General features: G+C 40.2%; 1 protein-coding gene across 3 annotated transcripts in view; it reads right to left on the bottom strand.

Annotated features, from left to right (window-relative positions):
- Positions 1-21249, bottom strand: part of GLI3 (GLI family zinc finger 3) — a 204610-nt gene that overhangs the window by 30344 nt on the left and 153017 nt on the right. For 2 of the 3 annotated variants that reach the window (XM_059849817.1, XM_059849824.1), the window contains exons 8-10: positions 12936-13152; positions 11390-11506; positions 9977-10117 (exon numbers count right to left, since the gene is read on the bottom strand). In XM_059849817.1, the coding sequence (XP_059705800.1) occupies positions 9977-10117; positions 11390-11506; positions 12936-13152 (475 nt within the window). The remainder of the gene's footprint in view (positions 1-9976; positions 10118-11389; positions 11507-12935; positions 13153-21249) is intronic. The other variant, XM_059849833.1, reaches the window with a different exon arrangement.

Below are 21249 nucleotides of genomic sequence, written 5' to 3' on the forward strand. Positions count from 1 at the left end.
GGCTTGATCAGTTCTGACATACATATATTGTTTAAGGTATTCAGAAACAAAGGGACAGAAGCTCCTATAAGTAGCCAAACTCTCAAAAATTTTTCCCCTAAGTTTCCTTTAGTTTTAGACAAAGGCTTTCACAGGAGAAAGTTGGTACCATGCTCACATGTGCTGTGAAGAGTGAGATATTATCTTTTTAATTAACTCAGCCTAAAGTAATGCAGTTTTAAGTAATCTGCTCCAATCCTGAATTCCTCAAATTAGGAAGTATCAGAGCTAAATAAATATGGGAAAGACACTTGTCCTTCATGCTACAGAATTCTAAAATAATACACCACTACAGCCCCCTCCCGCAAACCATACTGGACATCCCTGGATGCATACAAGGTATGTTGCCCTTATCTGGCAGGAATCAGTTCTGAGGTAAGGTGCTAACCAGAAGCAAAGGACAGACTTATCTGTACTGTGCTTCTCTCTGAAAATTTAGTGAGTGCCTACCCAGTGCTGTGCTGCTGCTGTTCTTTCTTTTCGTGCTTTCTTGGCACATGTAGGAGAGGATAAAAGCCTAATGGGTGCGAGTGTCAGCACAATATAAATTGCTGCAAGGAAAAACTTGATGCATGGCTTTGGATCTGAAAGAAGAATGTCCACCATTGTTTGTGATTATGGATCACATCACAATCTAATAGCAATTTTTATTTAATCAATAATTTCCATGCTGAACAGACAGCCCTGTTACAGAGAATCGACAAGCAAGTACTGATAGCGACAAGGCTTGTTATTAATCTTTACCCTGCCAACATTTCAACCAAACTACTGTAAAAAAGCACCACCAAGATGGATTTAGAAGTAGATCTTTCTTTATTTTTTTTCCTGTCTCTTTTCTTTCTCTTTTTCTCTTTTTCTCCCTCTCTCTCGCTTTCTTTATCCTTCCCTTCCTTTTGCTTTTCTTTTCTTTTTACCTACACAGTCCCATTACCCTTCTCCCTTTTCAGGTATGCAATGTTTCATACACTTTATATTCTAAGTTTATTTGAAAAACCTGGGGCTTGAATTGCACAAAAAGGCAATTCATATTAAGCAATTTCACAAATCAGTGGGACCTAGCCCAGTGCTGAGTGTTAGCCATTATAGCCTAATAAATCATACTTTCTCTTTGAGATGTCAATCGCCAAAGTGCTTTGTAAAAATGTTGGCATCTGTAATTCAGCGAAGCCTTTTCATCTTGAAATAAGATGCTCCAGACTGATAACAAGAATAATCCTCTCTTGATCAAAAAAAAAATCTGCATTTTACCAATTAAAGCTGCTGCCAGAAGCCAAACGGAGCAGCACTGAGACTCCACTGTAGTTTATCTCTGCTAAACACAAGGAGGGATACAGTTGGAGCTTTGTTTCATTTTCAGCTTGACTACTTTATCTCACAGAGAACTGCAGCATCTCAGCCCTGTGTTACACATAAGAATGGGATATGCAGACCTCATACCTACAGTGCAAGCCACCAGAGGACCACTCCTGACAAAGCCACCACCCATTCATTTTACAGATTAGGTACTCAACATCTTAAAGAAAAGTCATGCTTACACTAAAGTTTAAGCACAGGATAACACTGGATTTGTTTCCCCATGATAAAATGCTCATCTGCTTTTAATTTTTCTTTTTCTTTCTATTAAGAGGTTACACAAAAAATAGAGACTGCAAAAATGAATCCATACAGCCCAGTCCTTTCAAAACCAAATGAAGAAGCTTCACTCATGTCTGTATTTAAGTTGCCTGTCTCTGCCTCCTTTTGTACATGCTGATCTGCCACTTCTGTCTCAGAAAATGCAGATGAGCCAGCAGTCACAGATTTCTATTCTTCCCAGGACTGGTTTACTATAGGTAGATTTTTTTGGTAGAATATGGGTGAGAAAAGCAGTGCAGAGACATAACACACCAAACACATCAAGGTAGATCTCCCGCTAGTTCATCCTAATAACACAGGCTATGTGACATCAAATCACTTAACAGAAGCAAGGCATGAAAAAGCTGAATAGAAAGAACAGCTCTGTCCAGGTGAATCTGCCTTGTCCTGGCCGTTTAGTCAGGACTGAAATGTACCTGAAGTCCATGCATAAGCCCAGCCCTCCCTGCAGCTCTGAGGCAGCAAAATTAAGGCAGGGAGGGACTTTCCTTTTCTCTCTTCTCCATGATATGCCAACAAGAGTCAGGAGGTGAGGAATCAATTCAGTTTGCTGCTTTACTCTTGCCTATGAGTTTGCCACTCAGTCAGCATGAGTGTCCCCCAAGCCTGGGGACTTGGCTGGCAGCTTCTTATCCTACATTTCTCCCCAAAACTGGAAGTCACCAGTAAAATATCAGTAACTTGGAAGTGTTCACTAGCTGAACTGTCAGGCAAACACTTCAAGTAAGTATATATATCCACAAACCACCTAAATAATGCTGTGTGATTAAAAGCACAGACTGAAGTCAAGCCCTGCACAGCCCTTTCCACCCAAGTGCCCACACACTATGGGTAGAGTGGGTAGAGTAACTTCCCAGGGAACAGGAAGAGCACTGTTTGTCCCTACCTACAACAGTGAAAAAGAAGTGTTATTTAAAGGACATATCATAGTTTAGCAACCTCTTTCAGGGATATCAATTCAAAGACAATGACTTTGGCAACTCATAAAGCCATAGCAGCAGCAGGCTAACAACAAGTTTTCCTAATGCTGTGAAAGAAATGCTAATTACAGAGGAATTAAAATTAAAAAATGATTACATTTCTCTCTCTAAATCCCCTCTTAATACTTCACAGATTAGGGTGGATTTATTTTGTTGTAAACCTTTCTCTATCAAAAAAGAAATCCCCATGTTATTTTTTTCCACCTTCTTCTCTGTGATTCATCAAAAGCCAGACTCCAGGCAGGGAGACTGCTGATGCACTTGTGCAGTGGAGTGCTTAAGAGGACCTGAGCCAAAGCACAGCTGGCCTTTGGGTCAAGCCCACAGTGAGTAAGATCTTTTCACAAGGCAGCACGGATGACTTTTAACACTGCTGGGAGGCAAAGGGCATGGCAGTGACTGATGCAGAACAAGGATGTGCTGAGAAGCACAAGCAGGGGCCGTGCCAGAGCCTGGGGGCTACTGAGGCTCCAGAACAGCAGTGAGGTCTGTCTATGGTTACTTAACCTTAAAACCCAACAGCACTTACATGCACACCTCTGATGGGGGGTTAAAGACTTGCTTAATTTAAACAAGACTGTGTTAGATACCCAGACAGAAACCAAGAGAGAGTGAACATGCTCTCAAAGGCACAGATCTGCTTACCAGCTTTGCTATGCCTTCTAATAAATTGCTGGCCTATAAACAATTCAACAATTCTGGCACAGTTCAAAAGAATGGGCTCAGCAGCTCATAATCCAACACAGTAAGGTGGTGTCCTAATTAGAAATCAGCCTTTAAACAGGTAATGAGGAAGAGATTTCAAAATCTAAAAACTTCTGTACAGATGTCTCTTATGATTATTTGCTATAATCTCTTCTTCTATTCCTTTGTACCCTCACAGCTACAAAGATAAAATATATTGAGGGGATGGACAAACTGAAAAAAGGCTTCCCATGGCACTTGCTTGCCACTTAAATAACTCCCTGCCTTCTCCAAGCTGTCCCAACTTTCAGCTCAAGCCTTGGGCTTGCCTCACTTGAAGAACGGATTTCTTTTGTCCACAGCACTCCTTCTCAAAGTATGAGTTAGGGTCCAGACCCAGTGAGTAAAAAATAAAATAAGATGAAAGAGAATAAAACCACCAACAGAACTCCCTTTGCTGTTGTACGTAAAACATTCTCCTTTTGTCAGGAAAAAATGATTACTATAATGGATTTCATGTTCTTATCTAGTCTTTACTCTTTTCAATTTAAAGGAAACATTCCTGAACCTGTCAGGGCAGTAGCTGTCACTGCCACGCACAATGAGCCTGTGAATGGGCTGAGCCTTCTCTGTTTTACTGTGCTACAGCCAAATAAAACTGCAATGAAAAAACACTGAAAATTGCCTCTGCAATAAACATTAAGTAAATCCCTGAATGTATTTTGAGAAGTATGCAAACTGGGATGTGTAATCACACCCCTTTGGGACTGTAAGGGACTTGCTTCACAAAGCTGGGACTTCACCTGCCCCACAACCAGTTTGCAAGCCAGGACCCAAAGAAGAGACCACAAATGCATGAAGGATAATCTGTTTGCTGGGCCAGATGTGTGCAATTCCCTCCCTTTAGGTGCAGATGCCTACTCACACTGCTGCACCCAGCACCTGCTTGGCTTTGGCAGCTTTGGGGTCCTTTACTTACATGGCAGTTTCTCTTCTTGCAAGTGGTGGGCAACGTGCAACTCTCAGGGTCACTTACAGGTCTGCTGCACTGTAGCTGATACTCAGGGGAACTGCTTTATTCTGGTTTACCCTGCTATTGCAGCTGGATCTTTGTTTAGAATCTTTATCTAGAGAAGTGGTGATGCTCTCTCCTATCCTCACCTCCAGCTCTCCTTCAGGAGAGGAGCTGAGGAAGAAGCCACAGTCCAAAGCCAGCACAGTAACAGAGAAAGTGAGACTTTCAAATCTTTTGACTTTGAGTGTCCTTACTTCTGGTCATCCAAAATCACTCACTGTAAAGAGGGCTAGTCTTTCAGAGTGGTGTGTTCCCCACCTCCTGATGTTCAGTGTTTTGAGGTGCACTGGATTGATTAAAGCACCTCACAGATGCTGTAAAACGTAAGCAGAGATTGGATGTGGGCACAGTTTGGGGTTTACGTAGGTCTCCATGGACTGCTGGCCAAATTTTGTTGGTTAGGGTTGAACCCACTGTTTTCTGTAGGAACAGAGAGCACGAACATTAAGAAACTCCAGTCTCAGAATCTCATGTAATGGTTCTTTTGGGTACCCTCAGTGCACTGTGATGCCTTGGGAACATGTGAGGTACCTGAAAAACACAAGAAGCTGCCCTCTGGTGCAATAAGGGAACCCTGTGTAGAAGTACAATCCCCAGGGATTTCCAGGGGAGTGCTCCAGCCAACTAGGCTTTGCAAACAGGCAGGAAGACCTCACAAATGAAATCCCAAATATAAGCCATTGCTGATAGTTTAGGGCCTTTTGATCTCATCTAATCAAATGTAACAACAATGAAAGAATTTTATTGCTGTAAAATTCAGGAGAAAACACTAACAAAAAAATAGCTCTACAGTTCTTCAAGCATGTTTTTGAATAAAAAATAATTATCATCAAGGCTACGCAGCAAGGGGGGATGAGAAATAGGCAGCACTGCGTTTTTCTGATTGCTATTGTATTAATATTTAACAATAAATTCAGTCATTTCCTTGAAGGATAATTTTCTTAAGTAAACTTTTATCTTTAGCATCTAACCCTTTTGCAATATTTTATTCTTAACTGATTTCTGGGAGAAAAAAAGGGACAAACTGCAACAAAAAGCAGATTTATAAATATATACAATATCTTATTAGCTTCTAGGCGCTCACATATTTAAAACAAACTTGAGCTCAGCTAAGCCCAATTATAATATCTCGCTGGGCAGAGAAATTAATTAAAGAGCTGAATGATAAAGACCCCAGCAGCAAACTGAGGCTTTAAAATAAATAAGATTATTCTTTTAATTTTTTGCAGAGAAGAAAAAAGGGAAAGAAAGAAAGCTCTAATAGACATTTCAAACATTAATGTAACCAGCCTTTTCAGGAGTGCAGTGCACTGTAAATAAGACTACCTGGTGGGAGAATGCAGTGGCACCTCTAACGTGGCTCGCCAACTTTGTGCCTTGCTAATGTGCAACACACGCGCCCCTTTGCATCAACTTCAAATAACCCTGGGATCTCAGCAGTGCAGCTCAGCAGCAACCAGAACAAGGGCAGAACTTGTCAGGATTTAAAAGCTTTCAGCAAAACCCTTCAATTGCAGCCGGTACCCTATTCCATAGAAGGATATCAATTATAGATAGTGACTTGCTTTAGCAGTGCAGTCGGTACTGTCAGACACTAGATAGACAACCATGAAGAATCATGAATCTTTCTATTAACTGTAAGAGAAGGAGGGGGGCAGAGGAAGGATGGATAGGTGTTATAAATAAGGCAGAGTGTCTGATGGTTTAACACCTTGCCTTTTGGTGCATGCATCATGAAAATTTAACCATGCTGAATTCTAAGTGGCTCATATCACTTGAAAATAACAGCACCCGTGCCAAAATTTCACTGTCAGACCCTTCTGGGTGGGTCAATAACGATTCTTTTAGGTAATAGCTTTTCAGTTATTCATTCATGGCAGCTCAGGTTCTGTTCATAAATTCAGTCAGAAAACATTGAGACCGAAGAACACTTTCAGTGGCTCCTACATTTTACACTAATAACTGCAGGACTTTGCTACGGTAATGCAGAAAATGATATCAAATGCTAACTACTGAAATGGCACAACATTGTAATTTCTGCTGTAAGGCTATACCACATATTTAGACACAGATTTTATTTGCCTTTACCATTTCATACATGCTATGTCACACATCACTTCGTAATGCTGATTTCAACCACGGTTGATTTCAAAGTAAATTATGTCTCAAAGTTCCCCAAGAAATAACAAAGCTATCCATATACGACAGAAAGACCAGAATATACTCGAACTCTTACTGATCTTTTTCAAAACACATGCATATGTGCTTGTGTATACATTGTATACATAGTGGGAGTAATGCCATCTATACCATAAACTGTGTGCAGTGTGTATTCTGGAAAAGCTTTTCGAAGCTCTACTCAACCTGGTATGACTAGAATTCACGTAGAGTTACCTAATTCTTCAGGAAACAAAACAAACAGCCAGAAACATACTTCCATCTCTTCCCTTAACAGCACAGTTGCTCTAAAATTTCATTGTATAGGGAAGCAAGGCTTGGGTAACAGTCTGTCCTGTGCCATTGGGCATTCTGGGTCTGATCTCTTGCTATTATGCATGGTTACAACTGTACAGAAAGATGGCAGATGTAATCTGGATAAAGGTAATTAAGGCAATTCAAGCCTTTATTGCCTTTATCTATGCCAGTTGCCCCTGCCATGGTGATTACTACCCTACAGCAGAATCAACAAATCTGGATGGTGATCTACACTTTTGACATCCGGTCCAGCATCTTACTTCCAAACCTTCAAGCTTTTCAAGCCCAGCTGGAGCAGCTAAGGCCCTGCTGAGTCTGCCAGTGGGTTTGGGATCACCAGGAGAGCAGCAGCATGTGCAGCCAGAAGAGGCATGGTGGCAGAACTCTACTGCCAGATCAGGTAGCCCCTGACGGCACAAACAGCCCAAGGGAGGTGGCACCAGAGCTGCAGGGTGAAAGACCTCAGGCCCGTGTCAGGTGCACTCCTCCTGCTGTGCTTGAGCAGTGTCTGGCATCGTGAGGCTCCTGGCTTGGTGAGGCCCCCAGCTGCTACCAGAGTGTCAGGGCTGTGGAGCCAAGAGTGTGCACGGGCCCTGAGACACACACCATACCTGCGCCTGTGCCTGGCTCGGGCACACCCATGCACATGCACACATAGCACTCAGAACTGTGCTGACACTGATTTAAGTGCAGCTACAGCAATTTATATCTACTTGGATTTACCTACAGTATTTGAATAGAAGGCATACATGAGCCACACCACTTTTTCAACTCAGATTTTCAAGGACCAGGGATGGAACACTTTCTGCCAGAGTGACACACCTAAGCAAAACCAGGACTGCCCTTCCGTGAAGCCCTGCTGAGACCAGACTTCATATCCCTAGCTGCTGCAGATGTACATCAGAGGGCTGTGGCAATCAAGGGCAGACAAAATGTGCAAAAGGCAGACTGGGGTGAGTGGCCAGGCTTTCAAACAGAGTTAGATGTCTAAAGCCCTTTGCAATTCTGGGCAGAAATAACTCGCTCAAGTCCCCCCAGCGGGGCTCTGCCGGAGCAGCAAAAGAAATCACAAACCATGGCCCCATCACTGAATCCTGCTGACTCTTACAGCATGATTTGTGCTACTTAAATGTGATGGTTGCCATGATGAATTTATTGTCTTCAGGGTATAGGGTCAAGTCTTGCACCTTGTAATCTAAACACCATCATAACACACCTGAATCCTGAGCCCTGCCAAAAAGAGTTCCGTGTCATAGAAAAACTTTTTTATATTCCTTTTCTATGTTTAGAGGAACTCATTTCAGATGTTGCCATTGTTCAGAAACATAAGAAATACACTTTTTTCAGTCCTGCTGTTGACCATTACAATGCAGGCAGATTTACTATAAAAATCCCACCAAAACCAACAAATTAACTTTAAAATTACACTCCAGAAGAACTAAAGTACCACCCTGTCAATTTAATTCACTCAGAGGACTTCCATTAAATTTTAGACCTGGAACATCAAAAAATCCTTTTTCTTTTTTTATTGCCAAGGGTATCTTTATTCTGAATTTCTCTTTTATTTAATATATTTCTGTGCATATTATTTATCATCATCACTGGGATAATTTCTGAACACTGAAAGGTTTCCCAGGCCTCATACAGCTTCAGTCTTACAATTGCTAACAGATATAAAGACTGTGCTTATGCAGAGCCCCATATGATGTCATTTGGTCTGTTTGCACAGATTCAATTCAAAGACCAACATTTGATCTTTTAATTTAAATGTGTCAAAGCACTTGCAGAAGCCATTAGTATGCATTTCTTTCCCAAAAGGTACTGTGACACCAAAACAGTTTCTCCTCACATTTCAATTTGGCCTATTCAAATGCTAGGGAATTATATGTGCCAAATGTCTCAAAGAATTCTTGGAAAAATGTCACATTTTTCATATTATTTTAGTTGTTGATAGTCTTTCATTTATCATGATTGTTGTTACTGCTGCTGCTACTACTTAATAATAACATGAACGTGAAAATACATCTTGCTGAATAACTGCAACACCAAGAGGTTCTCACACTCCAGCAAGTGAAAGCTGACATTGGTTTACTAAAGTCAGCTTTAGTAAAGGATAAGCTTACCATTTGGCATAGTGTTTGGAAATATATGGTGGGCTTGTTTTCATTTATTTTGGGTGAAAAAGTGGATTTTCCAACTAGTTATTTCAGAAGTACTAGCCACATTCTATAACAGATTTTGCATGATATCCAGTAAAGTATTAAAAGTTTTCTAAACTAAATACAATTCTGTCACACTGCTCATTTGCTGAGGGTGTTCCTCTCTATTCTGTACTAGGAATTCCATTTTTTTTCAGAGTATTCAATATAATAAGTAAATAAGAGAGGTGCTGCTAGTTAAGGAGGTTAGAACTGCAAGGGGTTGCACTTGTCAGGCTGTAGTCTGAATTTTGATTGCTCACTTTCTATCTTACAATACTACAAAATAGTACAAATTGTTTATTTGGGAGAGGTGGCAGAGAGGAATAAAAAAAAAGGGAGATAGAATTAATATTTGGTGTAGCACAGAAAAGATTCTACAGTTTGCTTTTGCTGAAATGACTGAAGTAACTCAGCCCCCATGTATTTAGCCAAATAATCCCTTTCGGTTTACACACAACAGTAAATTGATAGCAAAACCTCTCTTAGGGAAGGGAAAAAATTCCCCTCACCCGTTTCTACTGTTACAGCCCCTTTGGGGAGAAAAAAATCAAACTTGGCTAAAGGTTAATAATCATTCATGTCCAGCTTACTATTACTCAATAACTATCAAAGTCTCTAACTCAAAATAGCGTTTGCTGGCTTACAGGATCAGAGCCATTACAATCTCTGTGGAAGACTTTATTGAATTTTACACTAAGCTTTAGCTGACTGAACAGGTCAAGCACTGTGGCTTCGAGTTTTCTTTATTCTCAGAAACTCATAAACCCCTCTCCAGTTTGCAGCTCTGTTAGCTAAGAAACTTGACTCAGCATAGGGTCAGAGAAGCTGACCCCCATGAAAAAGGTCAGGTAGTTTTAAAACCGAGTTCCTGAATACCATTAACTTACATGCACTAGCTGTTCCTGCGTGTCAAACTCCCGGGAACAGCCTTCCCAGTGGCAGTTTGTCTCATAGACCACTTCAGGCTCCTGTTTGCTTTCATCTTTGTCCCCTTCCTCTTTTACCAAGGTCATTCCTTCTGGCTGCTCCTGGAGAGAGATAAAAAACAGGGGTGAGAAGAAGAGAGAGGAAATTCTGAAACTGAGGAGGAAGAAAAGTGAATTACTTCAGCATTAAGTAAGATGATGGTGTGTGTGTGTGGAGGAGACAGGGGAGGGAGGATTATTTTACTCTCACTTCACTATGCTACTCCATTCTACAAAATACAGGAGCCCAAAACAGGCCTGATAAGCCAGAAGCCATTTGCAAACTATACATGTAAAACATATTCTTTGTTCCCTTTACATTTCAATTAAAAATAAATCATAATGGCCCGGCTTCCCTCACATTTTATTTAAGCAGCTTGTTATTTGTGCACCTGGCTTTGATGATTCATTGGCACCACTAATGTGAAAGGCACTATTCAACATAGTTGAATTAATTGGAATTTGATTTTAGTACTAGGGTTGGACAGAGATTGGATCGCCAGTAATCCAGTGTGTTTCCATTGTTGGAACAGTAACAGTTTTGCATGCTAAAACCTTTCAAAGAGCAGACTAGTAATTTTTGAGTTATTTGTTAGTCTGTTCTTGCCCTTAACATGTGCATAAAAGGGGTGAGCAGAGGGTGAAAGTATTTAATTTTGGGGTTAGATTTCCCACCTCCAGTTCATCAGGGTGCCTCATTCTCCCCAGCTTGTTATTTGCTGAGGGTAAGAGTCAGATGTTAGTGCAAACATTTGGTTCAGATTATGCACTCCTGCTATTTTTCCATTTCAAACCTGCTGAAGGATTTAGGCAGACCTCTGATTTGTTTTCATGGATTCACTCACAAGACTGAGGCTCTGATTCTCATCTCCCCTGAGTCACTGTAAATCAAGAGTCACTCTACTAAAACCAGTGGCATTAACTGGTACAGAAAGTACAACAAACGAGACTGGAGCCTGACACAGGGGCCTCAGTGCAGTACAGTGCTAAGACCCAGGAAAAGTCAAGGTGGCCTTAAGTATTTTTGCTGAACAGAAAACATGTCCTTAATAAAGACCTGAATGTCTCTTGTTCACTTTTCTGTGGCAAACAGAGCACTGAGCATGCTCTGACTGGTCAGAGGTGCCTCTCCACCCTCTCCTTCCTGTCTGTCCTCATCCTGCCACAGACCCTGCACCCCAGGAGCTGCTCCTATTTAACCCAGGCTACTGCGAGCAGAGGCTGCCCGTGTGTGCAGCACACCAAGGAGCCTGAAAACGTGTGTGTCACAGGAAAGGTGCATTTTCACTCCAGCAGCAAGAGGGAAGGCTCATGACTGGAATCTGGCTGCCATACCTGCATGCTTCCTGCTCCCGGGCTGGGGAGGTCCTCGTCAGGCTTTATCTTGGAGCGCTTGTTGTGCATGGGGTCCCCAGTGCTGCTCACTGCAGATTCACTTGTGGGTTTATTCTGCTGCAGGCAGGTGGGGATTTTTTTTTCCCCAGAAGAAGACAAAATTAGACTGTGATAAATATGTGGCTCCAAACAAAAATATGCAGCATCTGCTCAGCAACTTTGTATGGAGAAGCTGCAATGTTAATTATATTGGATATGCAATAACATTGTTTTTTAATTACATAGCATTAACGCGTGGAAGAGCTGCATTGCTCAACCTTGTAGCAGAGCAGGGAGGAAGTGGGAAGGGGAGCATTTGATGCAATTCCTTGCTACAAACCAATGCCAGTTTTGTCAGAGTGGTGAGAGGTAGGAAGAACTTGATTTTCTACATTATGACAACTTTGGAAAGGCAATTTTGAAAAGGAAAATCCCTACATGCTCAAAGAAACAGAAGAGAAACATTTATCTTTTCACACTTGAAGGAAAGGTTTTGCATTTAATATCTTCACACAAGATCTCAGCTTCTTCACTATGTTTCCCATTATAATGGGTGGATAGGAAGAAGAACTGAATGTTAGCATGAGATTCAGCCAAAAAATCCTAGATGAAGTCCTGGATTCTCACAAGTTAATAGCAAAATAGTTAACGTAAACAGGCCAGAATCTTGTTTTTCTCTTGTTCTGCTTGACTGACCACCATTATCTACACCTGCAAATGTATCTTGTAGGAATCCAGAGATCTTTTAGAGATATCTGAACTTGCAGGGACCCCACAAAAAAATCAATATGTTTTCTACAGCAGTATGTTCTTCCTCTACATTTGTAAAAGCTAGCCAGGAGATAAACAGTGTACAGACTGATAAATAACCTATCCCAGGTCATCTAGAAACAAACAGCACTAGTTAATAACAGGCAAATCACAAACCATGATAAACTCCACATCAGGGGCCTGATTCACTGCTGCTCATTCCCAGCTTTCCAGAATACACCTTACTGAAATGATTAATTCAAACTCAGTAAGCCCAATTTGGCACAAATCAGAGGGAAAAGCCTTCGGTCCTCTTTGCTGTCTCTAAGTTACTTTCTTGCTCATAGAATTCCTTGCTTCAGGTTACTCACAGCTGTACAAGGAGGGCAGAATATGACCCTGTATACCCTAGGGTCAGCCTGATTTGAAAATGAAGCTGCTAACCTTTAAAACATTGCTGTTTTGACATGTTTTGTCCCTTTTCTTACCCCCCACCTCTACTACCTTCCTGTATAAGATCTAGGAGAGGCAGTATGGAGTGAGAATATTTATGAGGACTAAAAAGCACACTGCCAATCAGAAACTGCACCAACTGCACTCCTGTGATTCCTAATAAAGTGACTGCAAACACTGGAGCTACAAGAAAACTGTTATCAAAGGGTCTCAGTGACAGTGGTGATTAATTGCCATCGAGACAATGCCATTCCTTTAATTTTTAAATTAATGGGAAGTAAAGGTTTCTTTTGTTGTCTCTCACCTGTGTGGACTCAGAAGGTCCAGAGCTGACCTGGACAGGGTTCAGGACACTGGGGATGCCAGGGATAGGTCTCTGGGTAGGAAAAGTTGGAGCAGGATGGATGAGTGGAGGGCTGTGTCCAAAGGCTGAACCTAGGGTTTGCTGACGACTTATAATTTGCTGATGCATTTGCTGGAGGGATACTGGTGTAGGAGGGTATGTGAAACTCAGAGCAGGGCTGAATTTGGGAGAAAAAGGAGGGAAGAGGGAGGAAAAAAGATGAGGATCATTACGGTAAGGAACTTTACAGATTAAAACTTGAAAATATATTTGATACCTTTAAACTACTTGAAGCCAGATTTCCCCCTCCCCCTCATATCCTTCTTCATGCCCCTAAGGATGATAAATCCTGATTTTAAATCCAGAGTTGCCCAGGTTTTACTAGTGAGTACAAAAATGGTACCATAACAAAACATAACATTTTTTCCTAACCTCTACCAGGAAACCACAGAAAGTGGGCCGAAATAAAATTCAGAAAAACTGAAATAAAAGGCAGGCAGTTCAATAACAGCTATTTATTGCAATAACAAACTTTATATAAAGAAAAAGAATGGGGGCCTACATGCTTTATAGTACTTTTATTGATAATGCAGTTCCCCTATGTTCTTGTGTATGAAGCAGTTCCTTTAATCTTGGCTCATGGAACGCTTTTTCATATGTCTCTAGATCTTATTACAAGAGGAGAGAAAATCAATTGGTTAAATGTGTTCTGAACACCATGCTTGTCATATCACTCATTTGTTTGCAAAGATGGAAAGCTCAGTTCATCCAGAATGTCACCTAAAGAATTTCCATCAGTGCCGTTTGGTTACAGAAACTGATGGATTAACCTTTCCCCTCTGAAATTGGTGATCAATGACTTCCAATGTAGAAATATTCCAATGGGAAAGCACTTCTCCTTCTTCCAGTTAAACAACATTAAATGTCTATTAAAGTCCATTATGTATGTTAATACCTGTCATCACTTCATTACTTCACCGTATTTCCCAGACCACAGTGACTTAGGGGGAAATTACACTGCCATCTAAGGACCTATTTTGTGGGTAGTGCAAAAGCATTCTTTGTGTCACACTTGAGAAATAAATGGTGTGGAACTAAATCTTCACACAGAGGAGTAAGAGATCCTCCTGTAAATATTTGCCAATAGCTTCCAATCATAAGGGAAAAAGAAAAAAAAAAAAAAAAGAAAAAGAATATTCATTGACTAAAAAAAAAAAAATACACTGAACTACCAGAGTACAAAAAAGCCACAGGAATATAAAACATTTTGTCTCAAAAGAGAGGGGTGTGGGCATTATACCTTCCAAGAATCAAGGCTTCTTCCAATGTCAAATTTGTCCAAATTAACAGTCTGGAGTCTTAATTGCTGTTGCTGTTAAGTGCATTAACTGAAAATACTTTGATACAAAAAGCCAAAATAATTTCCAACATTTTAAGCAATAATTCTACAGAAATTCTGTGTTCATAAATATGACTATACATTTGTCTGTTTGACTATAATCCATAAAAAGACAGCTTCAATGTGATTACATTACTATTATTCCTGGTGAGAACTCTGCATTACAATAGTTTGCCCATTTAGGACGGAATATCATTAAGAATACCCTGGGAGAATTTCACTGGTCTTTGAGGAACTCTCTTTTCATTTGGCATTGTATTCTTTCTAATAAAGGGAGGCAGAAATGTAGTGAAAACAGTAATTGTTCACAGCAAGAGTTAGGGAGAAATCAGTAATAATATTCAGTTATTGAAGCTCTATAGTCCCTGCTAGTGTTCCTGTAAGCAACCATGAATGATTACAGCACGACTTAGCTAAGGTAGCCACTATGGATGATTAATAGGACATTAATCAAAAGATGCATATCAGGCTTAGAATTTGTTCACAAGCTTTCTTCTAATAGCTGATTTCATGTTCACTGAGCTCTATGCCAGTTTGTTCAATTTATTCTTCAGTGTACAAGCCATTCATCAAAGAACATAATGATTTAACACCCCTTTTCCTTTTTAGTGAACAAACATTGCTAAGTGTAACTACTCTGGTCTGTTCATTAAAAACCACACAATTACACTACCACAGATGAGGTGGAAAACAAAGCCTCTCTACTATACCCTGGTGTTTTTTGCTTCCACACATACACTGCGAGGTCACCTCATACATTCAAACATCAGACGGCACCATCCTGAAGATGCTGTGAAATTCACCAAGATCAACAAACACGACACACAAACAGTTTAGATGAGGTATTTTATTTCTGTGTGAGTGGTTAAATCCTAGGACACTGTCACCCTTCAGATGAGTCAGTTTAAAAGAAAAAAAAATAAGTGGACCGATTTCATTGGCAGTTCCAAGCACACAGCAGCCTTTGGAAATACAGGTTGAGTTTCGGGGTTTTTTTACTTTTTTTTCCATTTGACCATACACAACAATACCTATCTTTGCAAGACCAGGTTCAAAACTTTTGTAATGCCCTTCTGACCCTACACAGTAAAAAGACAATTGTATGACTCAAGGAGTGCAGTCCTTAAATAAGTATACTTGCTATTCTCCCCCCTACATAAATTAAAATGGCCTCCACCAAAAGGATAGATTTTACCTCCTAGAGATGTCCTTGTTATCTACATCTGTCTTCACACTGTACAAGCAATATCCAGAAAGAGGATGCTAAGCCAGGCATTGACAAAATTGTAAAGTACAGCAGAGGAGACAGACATAATCTTAGCAAGAAGTTCCTACTGGAAAACAATGACATGAGCAGCAGATGCATTAAGACACAGCTGGACAGATGTGCTAGGGGAAGGAGAAATCCTTTTTTCTTTAGTATCTTTCTTTTACCCTGTGCTCTTCGGCAACAGTTGAGTCTAAGGGACTAGGATTTTCCTATGGAGCCTGAAAATCTGCACTTCATTCCCTCTACCTCCAAACTTCAAACATCTCAGAATGAAATGAAAAGGTGATTGTGAGGGAACAGAGGAACAGCCAGCACAGCCAAGGGGAGTAACTCAGAAATGGAGACAATGGTTCAGCCATCAGGGTGACTTCTTAAATAGCTCAGGTATCTGTCCTCAAATAACAATCCTCTCCAGCTGTTTCTGGAGAGCTCCTCATAAGGCAAGTTGACCTGGCTGGGTTTAATGTCACTCGCATGCAAGTTGTTGTCACTGGGCAGCCTGGAGGATTTTTCTAATTTGAGCAGATCAGAAGGTTCTGAAGAGAACAGAAGGTGGTAGGTCTTTCTCTGCCTTTCAGAAACCATACAATAAAGTTAAGGCTGAGGGCCAAAAAGAAGAAAAATAAATCAAAGGCCTCAACATTGCTGGCATGGTGTGCTCTACTGGGAAGGCCTGGATTCCTGCCCTCCTTCCCAAAGTTTTTCACTGCACTTTCTTCAGCAACTCCTGAATACAGGACAGATGGGGAATCTCTGTAGTGCAGAGCCCCACGTGATCCCTCTGCCTTGACCAGCAGCCCTATGTCCTCCTGCTGGCCCTACCAAGCTCACAGTGCTTCTCAGCCAGGCGGCCAGCATCAGCAGGAATGGTGGACAGTGGCACCAGCTGCCCTTGTCCAGTTGTTCCAGCCGTGTCCACTTATAAATGCGCAGCAGTGTCACTCAGGAACCACCTAAAATTCACACCTGAAAGCATGAATAGCAAGCAAACAAGACCTGAAAGTAGTAATTTTGAGACTAAAACCAACAACCAGTTTTTCAAAAGCAATGAGTAGTTCCAGAGGCCTCATTTTGAGTCATGTTTCTTTTAAGACAGTTTTAAGAGGCTGCATTTCAGAAAAGGAGAGTTCAAGTCTTCCAAAATCCAGATGCCAGAAGAAAACGAGACTCCTGCCCCAACTGTTCATGTTTTCCAGAACACCAGCCACCTCAAAAAAATCTTGGATTCACAGAAATGTAAATGAAGTATCTTTTCCTTCCATCTACCTACTGAGATATGAAAATTTACACCACTGGAGGGAATTTCATTTGTATTTCTGTTACAGACTTTTAAACAAAATAGAAAAGAAGATGAAAGCATATATGGCCACTAAAAATTACATGCCAGTTGTCTTTTCAGTTGTTGAGTTTTATGAGGAATAAAGGTTAGAAGAAACATGCAATATTTCTGCTTAAGCATTCAATAACTCATATACACTGACAGAAAAGTCCATCAGTGATATCATTTATTTTGTCATACTGTGGGCTTCTGTGTCTCTCTGTCAGTCTGTCTGTCTATCTCTCTTCTCCTCATCTGCAAAGTCTCAAACCCCCTTCACTGGAGGTAATGCAGGGCAGTGGACTACATTGCAATTACATGAGCACATCAAATTTTAAAGAACAGACTTCAAGAAGAAAAAGACGTTATAATCAAAACCAAACTTTGTGGCTACTTTGTGGCTGTCCTGCTAACAAGGTCGTCCAGTTTCTGGTCACAGCTGCGGAATTTACCACAAAACATCTGTGAATTAAAGACAGAAAAAAAATCCTTCTTTTCTATACATTGCATAGGTGTGCCTAAAGAGGCAAAAATGCTGAGGAGATTCCAATTTTGTGAATACTGCAAGGACTGTCTCACTGTATCACAGTAATTTTCTTCCCAAAAACTTTGAAGGCACCCTCTTTGGAAAGTTCTGCAAGATCTGATGCATGGAAATCTTGCACAAGTATCTGAGTGCTTTCCCCTTTCTGGTTCTGCCTTTGCAAGGTTTTAGGGCAAGAGCTTCCCAAGCATGTTAATGAGGGAGCATTTAATGAAAGACATAGGGGAACAACTTGAAAGAGAGTAATAAAAAAAAAGCATTTGTGGACTTTTAGAATAGCTGCAGACATAGCCAGCAGGTTCATATGTGACTAGACAAATCCAAAGATAACAGGTCCATACTGAAATACTGAAGGGAAAAAGCAAGAGTATATACTTTGGGGTTGCTAACCTCAAGAACATTGATGCTGGGAGAGCACTAAGAGAACAAAAGTGAACAAGCAAGGGGTTCATGTGCTTCTTGAATAGAAGCCCCTGTTTGCACCATGAGAGACACACTAACTGGAGTAACACCTCTAGTTCGACCCAGTGGGATATTTCTGATGTTTTTAATTTTTTTTTTCTTCATTTTTAAGCTTCAGAAAGATAAATTTGTTTCTTTGGGGGATCTTTATTTATTAATATAAAACCACATTATGTTTACCATATTAAAAGTTTGTTTCCTATCCTCTATCTTAAATATTTCCTGTGTCAACTGAAGATCCAAAACTTTGTTATTCTACATAGCACTCATCTGCATTCCCCTTCCTCTCTTTTCTTTTTTAAATAGTTGAAATTATTTCTATACCTTCTTCCTGTCCAGTCTGGAAAAAACAGGTAAACTCTATTTCAACTCATCCATAAAACTTTTCAGTTCTTTGATCTTTTTGTTTGCTGGTCCTTGTTGTACCCCAACTGCCCAACACCTTTTGAAATGAAACAATGCAGAACAGGTCACCGGCCAGGAACGTGGAGCGCAGTGAGACGCCCTGTGTCCATCCAGGTCATGGGGCAGGAGAGGCCTTCAGGCCTTTTGGCCTTTGAAGGGTCTTTGATGTCTGGGGGGTGCATTCACAGCCCTAACATTCGCTTCTTGAGGGAGCATGCAACCAGCACTGCAAGGGGACATGCAGGCCCTTCCTGACTTGTGGAAAAGCCTTGGCACTCCCTGTTTGCCCTACAGCCTCTCTCACTCGTTTTTGCCATCAGGGATCTACACTAGACCAAATTATACAAATCCCTCCAAAAAGCACCCCAGTTCAAGAAAGGGCTAAGTAATTTTTAGGTGGACTGCCTTCATGTTCAATAAAGCTGATCATCACAAACTAGGATAACACCTAGTTAACTTTAAAATGCACTTCTGTTTGGAGCAATTTACCCATAATATATCTAATACTTTTTCTAATAAAAAATTGTGCTTTAAATTCTGTTCCTCTCCCTGATTTTTTTAACTGACAACAGTGCACTTTGAGTAGGCAATGCAGGAAAGTCATCATTAGTTTTTATGGCTTGCTACTCAAGTACAGGGGAAAACAATACCAAACTTTGACAATGAAACCAAACACAGTGTGATCTTGAATGCAGGTATGAGACTTGAAATCCTTTGAAAAAATATTTCAAAAATGACTAGTTTTCAAACATCCCTCCACATTTGTAATGTTGATATGTTGCATTAAAAATCACTAATTTAGAGACAAGTCATCTAAATGAATTGGTAAAAAGACATATCCATCATCTAAGTAAGAAGAGCATGCATTTTACTAGGTGTTCCAGTTTTCATCAGATAATAACCACCATTGTACAATTGTATTTAATTCATATACATCACTGCCCCCTTTTTTTTTTTTTTTTTTTACTTTTCTATTACAGTTTGAAATTAACGGAGTCTGTGGCTTGTACTTTCTCTTCAGCTTGCCTTATTACCTATTCTGTTTTATCTGCTAGGCTAGGTGAAATTTTTCTTCATGAATATATTGCCATATCCAGAGTAAAATGGCATAGTTTCACTGAGAGCAACGGGGCCACACTGATTAACCTTATGTGCTCAGACAGCACTGTCAGCTTTGTCCTTCTCACTGGATTATTCCTGTGAAGGAATTCTTAGTATCCTAACTGGACTTTGTATTAATGGTACCTTGCATAATTTATCTGTGCCCCCTCCATGGAAGTTCATGCCACTTCTAGCAAACATAATTTTGAATCAAATTCATGGCTAAGCACTTACAGGCTTCTAAAGCTGGTATAATTTATTACATTCAAAGTGCTAATTAATACTTGCTTTTAGGGTCTGAAAATGTAATGAAGTGCTAAACTCCAGCACACTTGTATTGGCTTGAGAACTTTCCTGGAACTAATATTGCTCTGGGTTCAATGAATGAGTTTAAACTCTTTCAGTAACACTGAACCAGTCTGAAGCAAGTTGCTTCAAATGGACTTTTAATTACAAGATCTGTGACAAACAGATTTACAGGCATGTATCCATAATCTCACTTGTATATAGGTGCACCTGTACCTGTAAATGTGCACGCAGTACGTGCCTGTGTAGTCTGCATTCTTTGTGTTGCTCATCTCCTTAGATTTTACACTTTCCAAAGGCAGAATTCTTGCCATTCATGTTTCTGGTGTTTCTGGTGAGAAATATCCACCACTTTCTAATGCAAGATGTAAGTGACCTCTGAAAAAATCTCCCTGAATGCCACCCTCCTATAATCTACATGAGCTTCATGCAGGAGGCCAGCTGCATGGTTATATTTTCACAGAGTCTTATATAGATGCAACTTTCTGTAATACTGGTGAATTTCACATTTATTCACTTTGTGGCACTTCTCTGCCATTCACACTTCTTGAAAGAAGGTATGAAATTAAGCTATTGTTGCAGGATAGAGCATTATATTTCCTTCTCTAGATTAACCCCAGTTACTCACCATGGAGAATAAAGCCCTATGTTGCACATATGTGAAGGTCTAGTTATAGAAGGACCTGTTTCAGTGGACTGAATTTGCCTCAGTCTGAACTGAAACAAATCCTTCATTTACAACATATTGCAAGCAATTAATTAGAAAGCTTTTAATGTAAAAAAGGCTTTCAGTCAAATTCAGTGCTGCATCTAACTTAGGCAGACTCCAATGAGTGATAATAAAACAACAAAACACCTATATTGTTGACATAATAAACAAACTCTTTATCCAACACATCCTATCATAACGAGCTTCTTGCAAAACATTGTTTTTAATGCATTTTGTTCTACCTGTGCTATGCTAAACATGTCCTTTTTAATTTCATTAACCAGCATTTGAGCATGTCCTTTTACCCAGATATAATTACAGAAATATACAAACTTACTACTTACAGTCTAAAATACAAATCAGAGGTAAGAATTAAGTAGTTGGATTTAAGAAAAGGTTAGATTAAAATTCTCAGATGGGGTCTTCTGTTTCATAGTGCAATTGTCAGCAATCTGGACATGGAGTTGAGAAATGAAAAAAAATTATATCTGCATATGTGACAAAATTATTTTGAGCAGCATGGTGAAAGCTAAGTGGTTATCTTTAGAGCCCAGTATGCTAGATGAATGAGCAATACTGATAGCAAGATGCATATCGATACTGAAATGGAGTCAGAGCTACTCATGGTTCTAAATTAACTGAGACAAATGACAAGAAGCACTTGCTTGTCTCAATGCAGAATTCAATGAAGGAATGAAAATTTGATCAACATGAAGCTATGGCAAAAACATGTTAAAACAATTGGCTGGAGAAAAAACCTG

The sequence above is a fragment of the Haemorhous mexicanus genome, chromosome 1 (genome assembly GCF_027477595.1).
Source record: "Haemorhous mexicanus isolate bHaeMex1 chromosome 1, bHaeMex1.pri, whole genome shotgun sequence".
In the NCBI taxonomy this organism is placed as follows: Eukaryota; Metazoa; Chordata; class Aves; order Passeriformes; family Fringillidae; genus Haemorhous; species Haemorhous mexicanus.